At 48.0% G+C, this 16,402-nt stretch overlaps 2 protein-coding genes across 2 annotated transcripts in view; one reads left to right on the forward strand and one right to left on the reverse strand.

Annotated features, from left to right (window-relative positions):
* Nucleotides 1-9,400, reverse strand: part of Sptbn4 (spectrin beta, non-erythrocytic 4) — a 92,745-nt gene extending 83,345 nt beyond the window's left edge. Inside the window, exons 1-2 of the mRNA XM_029479955.1 lie at nt 9,263-9,400; nt 4,143-4,329 (exon numbers count right to left, since the gene is read on the reverse strand). Of these exons, the coding sequence (XP_029335815.1) occupies nt 4,143-4,329; nt 9,263-9,304 (229 nt within the window). The 5' untranslated portion in view covers nt 9,305-9,400. The remainder of the gene's footprint in view (nt 1-4,142; nt 4,330-9,262) is intronic.
* A 310-nt stretch (nt 9,401-9,710) lies between these two features.
* Blvrb (biliverdin reductase B) overlaps nt 9,711-16,402 on the forward strand; it is an 18,649-nt gene continuing 11,957 nt past the window's right edge. Inside the window, exon 1 of the mRNA XM_021166972.1 lies at nt 9,711-9,926. Within this exon, the coding sequence (XP_021022631.1) occupies nt 9,848-9,926 (79 nt within the window). The 5' untranslated portion in view covers nt 9,711-9,847. The remainder of the gene's footprint in view (nt 9,927-16,402) is intronic.

Genomic DNA, 16,402 nt, shown 5'->3' on the forward strand with positions numbered 1-16,402 from the left:
GCCTCTGCCTCTGCCTCTGCCTCTGCCTCTGCCTCTGCCTCTGCCTCTGCCTCTGCCTCTGCCTCTGCCTCTGCCTCTGCCTCTGCCTCTGCCTCCCTGTTGGTGGATGAGCAGCATGTACCACCACATCCAGCCTGTTTTGTTTTGTTTTCCTCTTGTTTCATTTTGTTTTTGAGATCCTGGAACTCTCTTTGTAGACCAGGCTGGCCTCAAACTTACAAATCTGCCTGCTTCCACCTCCCAAGTGCTGGGCTTAAAGGCGTGCACCACCGCTCTGGCTTTCCTCTTCTTTTCTATATCTATTTCTTTTTATGTAACTGTTTTACCTGTGTTAAGTGCACTGCATGTGTGCCTGATGCCTGCAGAGACCAGAAGAGGGCGCCAGATTCCCTGAACCTAGAGTTACAGTGTGATGGGAAGTGAACAGGAGTCCTCTACAAAAGCTTAAAATTCGCTAAACAGCTGAGCCATCTCTCTAGCCCATTTGTAACACATTGCCTCTTATAGCTCAGGACTGCCCTAAACTTGCTATGGAGCCAAGGATGGCCTTGAATTCCCGATCCTCCTGCCTCTGTTTCCCAATGGATGGAATTCCAGGCCTGGTCTACCAGACCTCATTCAAAGATGTCACAAATAAGACTTTAACAGTTGTCTTTGTGAGCCCATACCCAAGCTTGGTTATATCCTACTCTTCCCCTAGCATCTCTCAGCCCTTACATCTCCATGCTTGAAATCTATGCTAAAGGGTTTGAGAGGGAGGGCAGTCTGAAAGTGTTTGCCCCCACACACATGCACACACATGCACAAAGACCTGAATTTGGTACATCAGAACCTATGTTTAAAGGTTAGGCCCTTATTCGTGAAGCAGAGGCAAGGGGATCTCTGAGTTCAAGGCCAGCTGGTCTAGCCAAACTGACAAGCTCCAGGATCATTGAGAGATGCTACCTCAAAAAAAAAAAAAAAAAAAAAAAAAAAGACACCAAGAGCAAGTTGGGAAGACTTGTAATGTCAATGTCTGGCCCCCACCTGCAGATCAACGTTTTGTTCAGGCAGGGTCTCATGTGGACCAGACTGTCCTCGAACTAAGTAGCCACAGATGACCTTGATCTCCTCATCCTCCTGCCTCGGCTATCCATGTGCTGAGAGTGCTGAGGTGTAGACACAGACCTGCCTGTAATCTTTCACACAGTCCTGATGGGGATGGAAAATGGTTTTAAAAAGAAAACAACAACAAAGAAAATGGAGAGATGGCTCAGTGGGTAAGAAAACTGACTGCTCTTCCAAAGCTCCTGAGGTCATAGCAATAGGTGAACAGTTAGGCTGCAGTATGTCTACATTGTGGAATATTAGATGGCAAGGAAAGGGGCTGTGAGTACAGGGCATGGTGGCTGAAACTCACATGCTTCATACTGAGTGGATAAGCCACAGACATACGAGAGTGCAGGGCGCCAGGCACAGTGATCAATGTCTGTCATCCTAGTAGTCGGGAAGCTGAGCAGAAACACTGAGAGTTTGAGACCAGCTTAAGCCACAAAGCAAGACACTGTCATTAGGCATGTGGTGACACACATCTGCAATCCCAGCACTCAGGAGGCTGATGTGGGATATAAATGAGATCTTGTATTAGTAGTAACAACAACAATAATAATAATAATAATAATAATTTTTAAAAGTAAGAAAGGAAACAGCACTAGTGAGATAGCTCAGTGGGTAAAGGCATTTGCTTGTTGCTTGTGCAAGTCTGGTGACCTGAGTTCAATCCCTGGGATCCAGTAAAAAGTGGAAGGACAGACCGACTCAACAGGGTTGTCTTCCGACTTCCACATGCCATACATGCCATGACAAGAACACCTACGCATGCACCTCACGTGCACACACAATGCAAAACAAGCAGAAAACAAAGGCTGGAGAGATGGCTCAGTGGTTAAGACGATTCGCTTATACAATATCAGGACCTGAAGTTGGGATGCCAGCACACACACACACGCACACACACACACACACACACACATATAACGAGCCAGGGGCATCCCATCCAGGCCTGTGACCCCAGCTCTGAGATGACCAGAAACAACAGGATTACTAGAGTTTTTGGCTTCAAGACTAGCTCAGAAAAAAAGACTAGCCCAGAGTCAAGGAGAAAAACTCTCTCAAAGAGGAAGACTGCCAAACGCCCTCTTCTGGTCTCTAGGCCGTACTGCATACACACTGCACACAAACCGACGTGCAGGCAAAACATGCACGTGCATAAACTTGTTTTGATTTTCGGGATTTTGGTTGTGGTTTTGTTTTGTTTTGTTTTGTTTTTCGAGACAGGGTTTCCCTGTGTAGCCCCAGCAGTCCTTGAACTCTCTCTATAGACCAGGCTGGCCTCCAACTCAGAGATCTGCTTGCCTCTGTCTCTGAGTGCTGGAATGAAAGGTATGTAGTACTACCACCTAGCACACAAAAACTTTTTGATATTTAAAATTAAAATACACACAGTGTTGTAGAGGATTCTCCTGAGAGAAAAACAGCCACCATTCTTGGGAGTTGAGTTGTGTCAGACTTGAAAAGGTCAGCACAGCTCTGACTGCTGAACTTCCTCACAGGAGGGGCAGGAGCATCCTGAGACCCCCCCTTACCTGATCATCCAGCTGTTCCATACCACAAAATGATTGCAACTCTGCTCTAATTGTGCATTGCTGCTACAGGGGTTAGAGTCCAGGGAAGACTGAGGCAGGGACGTCATCTATAGGAAAGCTGTCATCCCTGTGGGGTAAAGCCCTTCCAGTGGGGCCTTGGGAAGGGAGAACCCACACTGCTCAGAGTCCCCCTCATCTGTGCTCTCTACATAAGCACCTTCACTGGTACCCAAAGGTGAACTTTGAGGGCAACATGCCTTGGCTTGTCATTGAGACCTTAGGGAGGAGGGACAGACATTGTTTACACTTTCCTCATGGAAGAACATTTAACAACACACACACAAACACCCCAAAGTCTTGAGCCAGCAAGATGGTTTAGTGTGTAAAGATGCCTGCCACCAACTCAGATAACCTGATTTAATCTCTGGAATCCACACGATGGAATGTTGTCCTATGTGCAGACAAACAGACAGACACGCTAATCAATTAATTAATATAATGAAAACAAGGAGTCTGGAGAGCTGGCTCAGTGGTTGAGCACCCATAGCTCCTCTGCCAGAGGACCTAGGTTTTCCCAACACCCACACCGGGAAGCTCACAAACGCCTATAACTCACTCCAAAGAATCCAAGGCCTCTGGCCTCTGAGGACACTGTACTTACGCGCACAGACCCACAGGCCCCAAACACACGCCTGCACATACTTACAGATAATCAATTATTTTTTAGATGGAAACAATATTTTTTTCAAAAGTCCTAAAATCCAACCATTTGATACTTCAAGGCAAGCTCCATAGCTTGAACAGTCAAGGCAGGAGGAATGTTACAAATTTCTGGGCTGTACTGTAAGAGCTTGCCTCAAAAAGAGAAAGTGATGGCTGGAATGTGTGTCTCGGGTCTTTGCAAGCATTTAGTCAGGAGCAGAGGCAGACAGTTCTCTGAGTCAGGTGGCAATCTTGGTCTGGGACAGCAAGGTCCCAAAGAGTCAGAGCTACATAGAAAGATTTCTGTATTTAAAAAATAAAAAAATCATGGCCAGGCAGTGGTGGCACAGGCCTTTAATCCCAGTACTCGGGAGGCAGAGGCAGGCGGATTTCTGAGTTCGAGGCTAGCCTGATCTACAGAGTGAGTTCCAGGATAGCCAGGGCTACACAGAGTTTCTCAACCTCAAAAAGTTCCTGCCTCAAAAAAACAAAAAGAAAAGAAAAAAAAAAAGTTGTGCCTCACCCAGCAGTCCCAAGTCCCATCTCAATATTTTAATCCAAATCAGTTAGAACTAAGTAGAATTTAAAGCATGGTGCACTGGCCACACTTGGGAGTGTTCACTGGCCACATAGTTGAGCGGCGGCCCCATTAGATACCACAGATACAGAACAGCCTCATCTCAGTGGGAAGTTCACAGGTAGAGCTAGTCAAGGAACTCCAGTGCTGGGAGCAAGTCCTCCTGACTCCCAGCCATGGAGAGGTGCGCTCTCGCCGCCCCATGTCCGTCCACCCTCCCAGGCCTCTTTTCCAGATACCTGCTAAAGCCTTGATCCGAGAGCATTCAAAGAGCGAAGCGGCAGCATTGGCGGCTGCCGGAGGTTCCCGATCCCAGCCCCGATCTGGGCTCTCCCAGCGAGCTGAAGGGTTGTTGTTGTTGGAGGCTGCTGGGCCCTCCATGTTGTCCACCTCCCCTGGTACTTGTGCCATTGGGGGAGGCAGAGCCTGGAAGAGAGAGGAAAATTAGTGCAGGGAAACTGGCTGAGCTCAGAGGACCCAGTTCTCACAGTGAGTGCCCATATATTCTGTTCCCTGTCTCAGTCTGACTAAAAAAGCCAATTGTGATGGGGCAAAGCCTGTGCTCCCATAGTTGAGAGGCTGAGGCAGGAAGATCACGAATTTCAGGCTAACCTAGGCTACTTTTAGCTAAATTTTGTCTCCAAAAAAAAAAATCAAATAATAGGAGCTAAGGACACAGCTCAGCGGGTAATGTGCTTTTCTTGGAAGCATAAGGACCTGAATGCAATCCCCAGAGCCCACATAAAAGCAAGCAGTAGAGCGGTGCATGCTTGTAATCCCAGCACTAGGGAAGTGGAAACAGACAGATCCCTGGGCTCAGCAGCCAGGCAGCCTAATCTGTGAGCTTCCAGCCAAGAAAAGAGCATGTCTCACAAACAATGTGTACATCACCTGAAGGATGGCACCCAAGGTTGATCTCTAGCCTTTGAAGGCATCTATGCACGTGTGCACCTATACACACACTATGTATAATGATAACAACAACAACAACAATAATAATAGGCATGGTGGCACACACCTTTAATCCCAGCCACTTAGAAAGAAGAGGTAGGCAAATCTTTGTGAGTTGGAGGCCAGCATGACATACATAGCAAGTTTCATACTAACTAGGACCATATAGTGAGACCTAGTCTCAGTTATCATCATCATCATTGTCATCATCGTCATCATCATCATCAACTGGGACTGTCAGTAAAATGTTTACAGCACAAACATGGGGCCCTGAGTTCAGATCCCTGGTGCCCATGTAAAAAGTGGGGCACAGTGGTGTACATCTGTAAAGCTAGCTAGTAATGCCCAGGACGGAGACACATGGGTCCTAGGAACTCACTGGTCAGACAGGGAGGCGGGTTCCATGAGAGAGCCTATCTTTAAAATAAATTATGCCGGGCGTGGTGGCGCACGCCTTTAATCCCAGCACTCGGGAGGCAGAGGCAGGCAGATTTCTGAGTTCGAGGCCAGCCTGGTCTACAAAGTGAGTTCCAGGACAGCCAGGACTATACAGAGAAACCCGGTCTCGAAAAAACCAAAAAAAAAAAAAAAAAAAATTATAAGCTGGAAAGTGACAGAGGAAGACACCCAGTTGTAGATGTCTGACTTGTGCATGCGCATTTGCATACACATGCACGCGCACACACAAACACACACAAGCCTGGTGGGTGCTGTCTTTAATCCCAGCTCAGTACTTGGGAGGTAGAGGCAGGAGGATGAGGGTGAGTACAAGCCTCAGCTACACCTCAAGGTCAAGGCCCACCTAGGCTACAGGAGACCCTGCTTCTCTTTTCCTTCTCACCCCTGCCAGGGTTTCTCTGTGTAGCCCTGGCTATCCTGGAACTCACTTTTTAGAGCAGGCTGGCCTTGAACTCACAGAAATCTGCCTGCCTCTGCCTCCCTAGTTTTCTTTCAAAAAAAAGAAAAATATATGTGCGCGAGAGTGTGTGTGTGTGTGTGTGTGTGTGTGTTGAGAGAGAAAGAGAGAGAGAGAGAGATGGTTAAGAACACTTATTGCTTTTGCAGAGGACTCAAGTTCAGTCCCCAGCACCCGTGTGGTAGTTCAAAACTGTAATTGCAGTGAGCCCCTGCACACACAAGGGTCACATAAACTCAAGCAAGCAAACACACATAACATAGATAAATAAATCATAGATCGTTAATTACTATTACTAAATGATGAATAAATCTTTTTTTAAAAAAATTAAGCCGCTAAAATAACAACCTTCAGTCTGGCCACTTCAGAGAGCAGCTGCAATGATCCGCGTTAGAGCCAGCTACAGCCCACCTGTCATGGTATTCTTTGGTGAACACTAACACAGAGCTTCACAGAGCTCCACAACGCAGCAGTAATGACAAGAGTGAACATATCTGAGCCCTTGTCTTACTCTGGATTTCATACGCATTCATGTGTTTAACTCCTTAGTGATCAGTTATCATTGGCCCATTTTATAGACGTGAACACTGAGGCATGGAGGAGTCCACCCACTTGCATGAGTTATACAGCTAATTCAGCATCTGGGACTCAAACTGAGCTTATTAACGTCCTCGAACATTCACCCCTGCAGTCACCACCCTTTGCTGTGTAACCCTTTTGTTCTCCAACGTCCCAGGGACGAAAGGTCTATGGGTGCCTAGGGATATGTCTTTCTCTTTGACCCTGGCTTCTAACATGTGACTTGCTTTGACCAGCGGAGTTGAGTGGGAGGAAATAGCTGGCCAGTCCTGAGCCCTGATTAAGGAGATTGCTTGGGCTAAGTGTGATGCTAGACCAGAGTAGGACCACAAACTCTCCAGCCAAAGCCAGCTACAGCAACTAAGGATGCCCCGCCCCCATCACCATGACAACTCTAAAACTTGAGTATGCCCAGTTAAGGCCTGAAAAACTGAACAATCAGGCCTAGCCTAAGTTATTAAACTCTTGACTTCACAGCTAAGTAAATGCTTAGCGTTTTAAGACAGTGAGTTGGGAGGGGTGCTTTCCCCGCACCAATAGCTGCCTGATGTACTGTCTGCCTCCTGAACCCTGAACCTCATAAATACCTATTTTAGGGGGTAGGTGACATCAAGTATGTCTCCAACACAACCCCCACATGCATACGCCAGTCCTACTTCTAAGACTGTAAAAATAGAATAATACACTTCTTTTCAAAAGACCCAGACAGCAGGGCATAGTGGTGCACGCCTTTTGTCCCAGCACTCGGGAGGCAGAGGCAGGCGGATTTCTGAGTTCGAGGCTAGCCTGGTCTACAAAGCGAGTTCCAGGACAGCCAGGGCTACACAGAGAAACTCTGTCTCAAAAAACCAAAAAAAAAAAAAAAAAAAAAAAAAAAAAAAAAAAAAAGACCCAGATGGCCTCAAACTCAGGAGAGTTTAAGATACTAAGTAGGTGGTAGATTGTGGCCAACAGTAGATTATTTCTTTAGGTGGGCACCCTAAAACCACTGCTCTTCTTCTCTTCTTTCATAGAAAGCTGTAAGTGACCACATGGCTACCTGTGTGACCAAGTCACTTGCCCTATCTGGTCTTCATCTGTGAAAATCCTACGGAGGTCTGGAGAGGAAATAAGTTGCTCACTCAGCAACCATGGAATCTGGTACACGCCAAGCCTCAGTCCATAGCTCTCCTTATTCTTTTCTTCTCAGAGTGTCTGAATTCCATCCAGAGCCTCACACAGCCATGTGCTCCACCATTGACACACACAGCCAGCCAGCTCTGAGTTTTCCCTCTTTGGTCTCATATCTTAGCAAGTCCGGGGGTCTGGTCAAGAGTCAAAAAAGAGATGGGTTCAATGCTTTATTCTGGCGGTGTGGAACTCGGTTTCTCTGTGCTTTGATTTCCTTTCCTATTAATGGGTGGTCACAACTGTTTCCCCAATGGAGGATACTTGGGCCAGAGGAGGCGCTTAGCACTTGGCGAGCTCTCTGCGGGCCCAGCTTGCAGCTCTGGCCTTTCTGGGATGCAAAGGAAAAGGGGTCCTGCGGGCTCCAGCAAGAGCCGGTGGGGAGCTGAGCTGAGAGTGGGATCCGAGGCTTTAACCCTTCCAAAGCCGCGCCTCTCTGCCCCTGTGGTCCAGTCACCGTGCGGAGAAGGGGGGCCTGGGAAGGACAAGGCCTTGGGGTGACCCACGCCTGGTTCAGAGGCTGAGCTAGGTGAGGGTGAGGGGTTCATTGGATCGCAAGCCTCTATCCGGCTAAACAGACCCGAGGGCTCAGGTCCGCCAGCTTGCGGGGGAGGATGCTGGGCCAGGTGGGGAGATGCTGGGGAAGGGCCGCCGTCCGCACCGCCGCTCACCTGGGCGCCGGCCGCCGATGCGGTCCCGGATGCTCGCCGCGCAGCACCGCCCTCCCTGCGGGCGTTCGTCGCCGGGCCGGGCCCGGCTCTGTTCGGCCCCACCGGCCCGCCGCTCGGCCAGATCCGCATGCGCCGCCGCCGCCGCGCCTCCCCCCACGCGCCGCAGCCGCTCCGCACGCCCCCGGGACCCCTCCCGCACGCCGCCCCGCCGCCCGCGCTGTCACACACCGGGCCACGCGTGTGATGCACAGCCGCGCTCGCGAGCGCTCGAGGCAGCGTCACACACTCCCACACTGCCACTCACACACCGGGCCCCTGGCAACGTCACACACACTCTCTCCACATGCACACTCTCATGGTGTCACTCCTTCGTAAGGGGTCAGTCAGGGTCAAACCTTCGAACTGTCACACACAGTCACTTGCAATGTTTTCCAATCTGGAATGTGTCCTGCAGGGTCATTCACTGTGACACACTCTGATATAGCCACCACTAACAGTGACACTCAGATATCACCAGTAGTTACCAATACAGTAAATAGCGCCCTGCAGGATCGTACATACATTGATAACTCAGATACTGCCACCACCACAATAAGGGTCACATGAAATCACTTGAACAGTGTCACAGGATGGAATAGTGCTCTGCAGGACCACGCAAGGTGACACACTCACATACAGCCACCACCACCAATGGCACGTACAGTCAGGCATGTCACACACCTCCAAGGTGTCACAGAGTGTCTACGCTCACACAACACAAGGTTCACAATCGCATAGTCTTACACGCTTAAAATGTCACACCAGTTGCCTAGGCACAAAAGATGACACACCCTGTGTTGCTACACACCCATACATCAGAGCCTCAACAAGACACAAAAGAAATCTCAGTTGATGTCACACACAGTCACACATAAATGGGATCATATCACACACCCATGTGGTGTCCCAAACCTTCCCAATCCGAAAGTATCACACTCCATTACAGCTTACCATATCACACAGGCTGAGTACCCCTCACAGTATCACCCCCACAGACGCCAAATAACAACATTAATGATCTCTATACACAACTCACATTGCAACACAAGGAATGAAACCGGGTGTCGCCCACAACCATGCTGTCCCTTGTGGTCACTGAGGGTCACACAGGCACAGAATCACCCCACACACCCCTCTTGCTTGTTGGGAGGACGCTTTAGTAGAGGACAGTACCATCTCAGAGCCTGTCTGTAAGGGGGCGTGAGCAAAGAGAGCACGGTGGGCGTAACGCCCCGGCCGGCCCCGCCCCGCTCAGCCCCGCCCACTAAGGGTGGCTGTCTCTAGTAGGCAGCGCGCTGAGTGACAAACTGCTCTAGCACCGCCCACTCCCTTCCCTAGAAGGAGGCGTGACTTCTACTTCTAAGCGCCTATCGGAGAAGGGGGTCTGGAAATGCAATTTGACTCCTCCTCCGGCCTACTCATGCTCTTTCCAGCGGGAGGCGTCGTCGCCTCGGTCCCGCCCTTTGAACCCAAATTAGGAGGGTGAGGCGGAGGCTGGAACCTTGTCTGGTCCCGCCCCCTCCTTCTGGGTCGAGGAGGACCCGCAGCGCGCCTCCTCGCAGCCACTGTGTTCCCGCGCGTCCTCTGAGTTCTCAGCTTTTCCGGCCCTGGACCCCGCAGCATGACTGTCAAGAAGATCGCGATCTTCGGTGCCACCGGCAGGACCGGGCTCACCACACTGGCGCAGGCGGTGCAAGCAGGCAGGAGTCGGGGCGGGTGGGGGAAGTCATGAACACCGGGCGGAGCTTTGGGAAAAGTCGTCCTGGGGCCGGGCGGAGACCACACGGGGCGGTGTGTGCCCCAGCCTGTTGGCTAGCAAGTGGTCACGGGGGCACAAATGGAGGACTCTGACATTCAGCGTTATGTGGATTCAAGGCGTAAAGGAATTAACTGTGGGAACCTGGAGGACTCCTCTGACAGTTCTATGCAAATCAGGGGTTCTTATGAAATGTTGTAACTGTGGTGGTGGTCCTAGTTAGCACACCCAGAAAGGGTTTTCTGAGCCAGGACTAGCTTGGCATCCATCCAGCCGGGCCATCTCCTCATTCTGGTGACCCTCATTTGGAATGGGAACTAGTGTGTTACCCCACTTGGCACATAAGAAAACTGAGGCGGAGAGGTCTTGCTGGTACATGGCTGTGTCGGGATTTGAACTCCGGTCCATAGTCTTAAGCACTAAAAAACTGTCTGCAGGCTCATAGTTTGGTCACTGGAACAGAAAATCAAAAAGGTTAGGCAGCAAGTTACTTCCAAGAGAACGGAGGTGATCACACTAGGAGAGGCAGTCCAAGAACTGCAGTTCTGGGAAGGACATTGAGCTTTGGGGCCTCCCGAGGGGAGGGCGCAGGATCCCCCATCATCCCGACTCCCCAGTCTAGAAGTTAACTCTGGACCAGACCTGAAAGTTCCAGATAAAGAGCCACACCCTTGCTAGCCTTGGCGATTCTTAAGATATTGACTATCAGAGTGCCCCAAAAGGGTGGAGGCCACAAGGAGCCCAGTCCCTGCTGGTTCCCAGCACAGCTCCTGCTTTGGAGTTTCTAGAAGTTCCATCCCCCGCGCCCCCCCCTCCATGGGCTATCCTTTCCCCCAGGGACTTAATAAGAGCCTTAATTCATGGCAAAGGAGAGATTCCTGGGCCTCCCAGTGAAAACAAACTACAGGCTGGCTGCGGTGGTGTAGACCTGTAATTTCCCCCATCCCTGGAGGCAGAGGTAGGAGACTCAGGAGATCAAACCTATCCTTGGCTACGCAGCAAGTTCAAGGCCATCGTGGGCAACCTTAGACCCTATGTCAAAACAACAAAACAAAAGCAAGCTGCTGATAAATCATTTCTAGGGAGGAACAGGGAAAGGAAGAGAGAAGTTGACAAATGCTGTGTCACCATGAATTTGTGGAGTATCCTGTTAAATACCTTAATCCCCAATACCACTGTTTACCGATGGCTCACCCTGCTGGTCACAGTCGGAACTACACGAAGGATTTCCGGGAGGCCTGGCCTTTTTCTCCCTGTGACTCAGAAAAACCAGTCAGAAACAAGAAGAGGGGGAAAAAAAGAAAAGAAAAGAAAAAGAAGAGGCAGGAAGGGATTAGGGGATATAGCTCTCAGAGATGAAGCGCCCGCCTGGGATCTACCTGTAAGAAGAGGCTTAAGGGGGGCGTGGCTCAGTAGGCCCCACGGCCTAGCGCCCAAGAAACTGCACCGTCAAGGAAAACAAGTAGCTAGGAAGGGCTTGGGTTTTAGTCCCTCAATGTCATTTTGTAGGACCAAGGGTCTAGCAAACAGATTCTGGGTTCATCCTGTGCATTTAAGCAGCCAGGTCTACCACATACCACAGTGATGTGACCAAATGCTGTGTCATCTACAGTTAAAGACCTAAATATCTGTAAAATAAAGAAAGAAAAGAGAAAAGAAGACCAATATTGAAGCAATGGTTGCGGGCTAGACAGATGGGTCAGTGGATAAAGGAACCTGACAACCTGAGTTAAATCCCCAGAAAGAGAGAACCGACTCAGAAGAACTTGACCTCTGACTTCCATACTTGCACACACACACAAATAAGAGTAACGGATAAACAGAGGTTGCTAGCTGGGCGGTGGTGGTGGCGCAAGTGTTTAATCCCAGCACTTGGGAGGCAGAGGCAGGTGAATCTATGTGAGTTCGAGGCCAGCCTGGTCTACAGAGTGAGTTCTAGGACAGCCAGGGCTACACAGAGAAAAACCTGTCTCAAAAACAAAAACAAAAGCAGGGGTTGCCTTGGGACTCTGATGAAATGACTTACAATGCAGAAAGTGCTTAGAACCAAGGTTCATGTCCAGTGGGTGCTTATACTCCTGGGCCAACTGAACTCAGATATAAAGATTATAGCCCAGTCTTGAATGTAGCTCTGGTTTTCTCTACCCACTAACTGTGTGCCCATGGCTAGTTACCAGAACCTGCCTCAGTTTCCCTTTCTTGGTATGATAAGAATGACCACTTTGTAAAATTGTTACAATCTAGGACTTTTCAAACTAGGGCTCAGTGTGAGTGCTGGACTGTTTTAAATTGGTCACAAACGATCAAAATGTATCAAGTTGCTGTGGGAGTCGCTAGAATCTGAGCCTAGGCCCTGGCAGCCAGGTCTGACCACTTGTCCTCAGTAGGTCAATTAGTGAGAAAAACTAATAGTGAAAGCAGAAAAAGGAGATGAATTTAATGTAGGCATGTCCGGAAGCTCCTCTGCTACCCAGACCCAGCCTTCAAGGTCTTGATGAAAGCTACGAGTTTAAATAGAAGGCAAGAGGTACCCACGCATACGCAGTCCCTCTCGGTCTTGGTGTGGTCATCACAGCCATCATCTTGTTGTCCCCTGTGTCCTCCAAGGTGCTCTGACAAGTTGTCAGAGCCATGAAATCTCTTCCTCTTCTGGTTGGCACAGGGCCCCAGCCTCCTTCTCCTGCCATCATGAGACATTTGGGGAAGTTGCACTTTTGGAGTGGGGGGTCCACTGTTTCAAGCAGTCTGATTATCATCTGCATTCCTGCCAGGATGGTTACAGAATGCCAGATGTTGGAGTGACATATGAATTTATGTGTACTGGTCAGGCAGTGAAATTTTGTATTGAGTATTGGATTTTATTTTATTTTTATTTTTTTAATTCTTGAAAGAGCTGGAGAAATGATGAGAAAATCCTTTACTCTCAAGACTCAGAGAGTGGAAGGTTCACACTCTCTTTTTAAGGTTCACAGCCAGTTCTGGAAAACATAGTTCAAGGCCAGCCTGTTTTGTGTAATACTTTGTCTCCAAAAATAAAAAAGGAAGGAAGGAAGGAAAAGAAAAACCTTAAAAGTGAATGAATTTTGCAACTTATTCTCAAATAGGAAGAGAAACGGAAAGACAGACAGATTTGTACATGTGTGAATTTTTTATGCAAATATATAAGTTCTGCATATCATATACTATGTATATAAGTAAAAAGAGGAAGCAGGTCGAGAGAATCTTGCAACTTCTCTATAGCTGAGTTTGTTTAAAAATAAAAGCGTAACAGAAAGCCTGACCAGATGTTTGACACCTATATTCCCAGCAGTTAGGAGGCAGACAGCAGGAACAGCACAGGGTTTAAGGCCAGCCTGAGCTACATTGTGAATTTGGTGATCGTCTGGGCTACAGTGTGACACTCTGGCAAATAAATAAATACAAGAAACATGAACAAAATGTTAATAACAAATGATATTGATAAAGAAAAAAGTCACCACATCTTTTAGGGCCAGCAAGGTGGTTTAGTGGGTAAAGGCGCCTGCTGCCAAGCCTGATGGACCTGAGTTCAATCCCCAGGATCTACATGGGTAGAAAGAGACAGCTGACTCCTGCACATTGTCCATACACAATTTACAGATGCACATGTGCACACATGGTAAAATAAATGTAAAATAGTTAATAAGTAATGAAGATAACTGAAAAGGATAAAAGCCCGTATTTTAATTATCTCACAGAAGTTGTCTTTATCTAAATGTGTGCTGTTTGGTAGCTACTAGCTGCGTGTGCTTCTTGCTTCATTTTATTTTATTTTATTTTATTTTATTTTATTTTATTTTCTATCCTTTTTTATGTATGTACTGTCTGTGCATCACTTTTGTGCCTGGTGGCCATGGAAGCCAGAAGAGAAGGTCAGATCCCCTGAAAAAACGGAGGGAGCTGTAGACAGTTGTCAGCCACCCTGTGGGTCCTGGGAATGGAAACCAGATCTTCTGATAGAGCAGCAGGGGCTCTTAACCACAGAGCCTCTGTCTCTTCAGCCCCTCGCGTGGCCCTTTTCATTTCAACGTGAACTGTGTGGTTTGCTTGGTTTTTTTGTTTGTTTGTTTGTTTTGTCTCGTTTGAGACAATGTCTCCCTGTGTAGTCCTGCCAGGCCTGGAACTAACCTTTGAACTGGCTTTGAACACAAGAGAGGTCCACTTGCCTCTGCCTCCTGAGCGCTGGCATTAAGGTTGAGCATGAAAAGCGGCTGTCTAGCCAGGCAACAAATGAGCTTCGTGAGGCTCCTTATTCAGTAGCCACGGGGCCATCCCCAAACTCAGGTACATGGGGGCCGGGAGCTTGAGCTTGCGTTTGTGAGGTGTGAGGGAGACCGGAAGCAAATGTGAGCCCCTGGACTCCCAGGGCTATCGGTTATTCCTAGGTCAGCAGAGAGTCACGATGGAGCAAAGAAAGGTGATTTAGAGATCCAGGGAAAGAGGGTGCAGGGGCCGGATGCAGACAGCACACACCATGAGCAAAGGCCAAGAAGCAGGAAACGGTGAGGTAGACTGAGGAGTCAGCTGCAGCACAGTAGGTGAAGGAGATGGTGTCTCTGAAAGGGGAAGCCAGAGCCAGAAGTGCCCAGAAAGGCTGTCCTGAGCAATGTGAGTTTTACTGCAAGGTGTGGAGGGACCAGGACGGACCTGAGCGGGGAAGGGCGATGAGTTCCAGTTCCAGACTAAGCCACAATGTGAGATTCTGTCTTAAAATAACAACAACAGAAATAATAATAATAATAAGTTAACTGGGGTCTAAAGAGATGGCGCAGTGGTTAAGAGCCCTGTTGCTCTTGCAGAAGACCTGAGTTCAATTCTTTTTTTTTTTTTTAAAGATTTATTTATTTATTATATGTAAGTACAGTGTAGCTGTCTTCAGACACTCCAGAAGAGGGCGCCAGATCTCGTTACGGATGGTTCTGAGCCACCATGTGGTTGCTGGGATTTGAACTCTGGACCTTCGGAAGAGCAGTCCGGTGCTCTTACCCACTGAGCCATCTCACCAGCCCCTGAGTTCAATTCTTAACACCTACCTCAGACAACTTTGTAACTCCAGCTCCTTTGGCCTCCTTGGGCAGCTGCCCTTAAATGCGCAGACACACAACTGACCTCAAGTATATAAACACAAACACATAATTAACAAGAAACAAAAATTTAAGTAAATAAAATCTTTTTTTATTTTTTTGGATTTTGTTTTTTTCAAGACAGGGTTTCTCTGTGTAGCCCTGGCTGTCTTAGAACTCACTCTGTAGACCAGGCTGGCCTCAAACTCAGAAATCCACGTGCCTCTGCCTCCTGAGGGCTGGAATTAAAGGCATGTGCTACCACTGCCCAGCAAATCTTTTTAAATGAGTTAAGGGCTGGGGAAATGGCTCAGCATTTAAGAGCACTCGCTGTTCTTCCAGAGGTCCTGAGTTCACTTCGCAGCAACCACATGGTGACTCACAGCTGTCTGGTATGTCAGTGATAGCATGCTCATATACATAAAATAAATAAATAAAACTTTTTTTAAAAAATGAGTTAAAACTGGACACGGAGATTAAGAGCTGTAATCCCAGCTCTCTGGATATGGGAGCTGGAGACCCAGACACATCAGCCTCACTTCTACCGTGAGTTCAAGGCCAGGTTGGGTTATTTAAAAATTAAATATAAATATAAAAGGCATAATCACAGTAGCAAACCTTCATTGCTTGTTTCAGGACTGGGGCTTTGGGTTCATTGGTTTTAGTACAGTTTGGATTTTATGCATTTGTTTTGTCTTTGTTGTTTGGTTGGTTTGGTTTTGGTTTTTCTATGTGGGACTCAGTCCAGTGCCCTGCATGTGCACGCGTTTCCTGGCTGAGATTCTATACGGTTTTTATTTTTATATTTTTAGTTTCATGGACTTTTCTTAATTTTTTTTTTTTTTTTTTAGTTTGTGTCTTTCTAATATTTCTCTGTAGTATTTGTTGGCTATACTCATGAATCTATGCATTGGTTGTGCAGGTGATTGACAGGTGTCAGGTGATTGACAGGTGTCAGAGGTCTCAGACCCCTGTGCTGGAGTTAGTTACAGCTACAAGACCCGACTTGGGTACTGAACTCTGGTCCACTTATGTAAGAGCAGCCAGTGCTCTTAGCCACTGAGCCAGCTCACTCTGGATGTTTGTTTGCTTTCTCCTGAGCTTCTAAAACTTAAAAAAAAGAAAAATAAATAAGGATAATCATGGTGGCACAGAGGCAGAGACAGGCAGATCTCTGTGAGTTCAAGACCAGCCTGGTCTACATAAAGAGTTCCAGAACAGCCAGTGCTAGACAAAGAGACTCTGCCAGTCCCCTCCCCACCTACTACCAAAGAATAAATAAATAATTTTTAAAAATTTAAAAACTTTCAGCTATTGGATGGATCACAGGGCCCCCAAT

Source organism: Mus caroli, chromosome 7 (genome assembly GCF_900094665.2).
Source record: "Mus caroli chromosome 7, CAROLI_EIJ_v1.1, whole genome shotgun sequence".
NCBI classification, from domain to species: domain Eukaryota; kingdom Metazoa; phylum Chordata; class Mammalia; order Rodentia; family Muridae; genus Mus; species Mus caroli.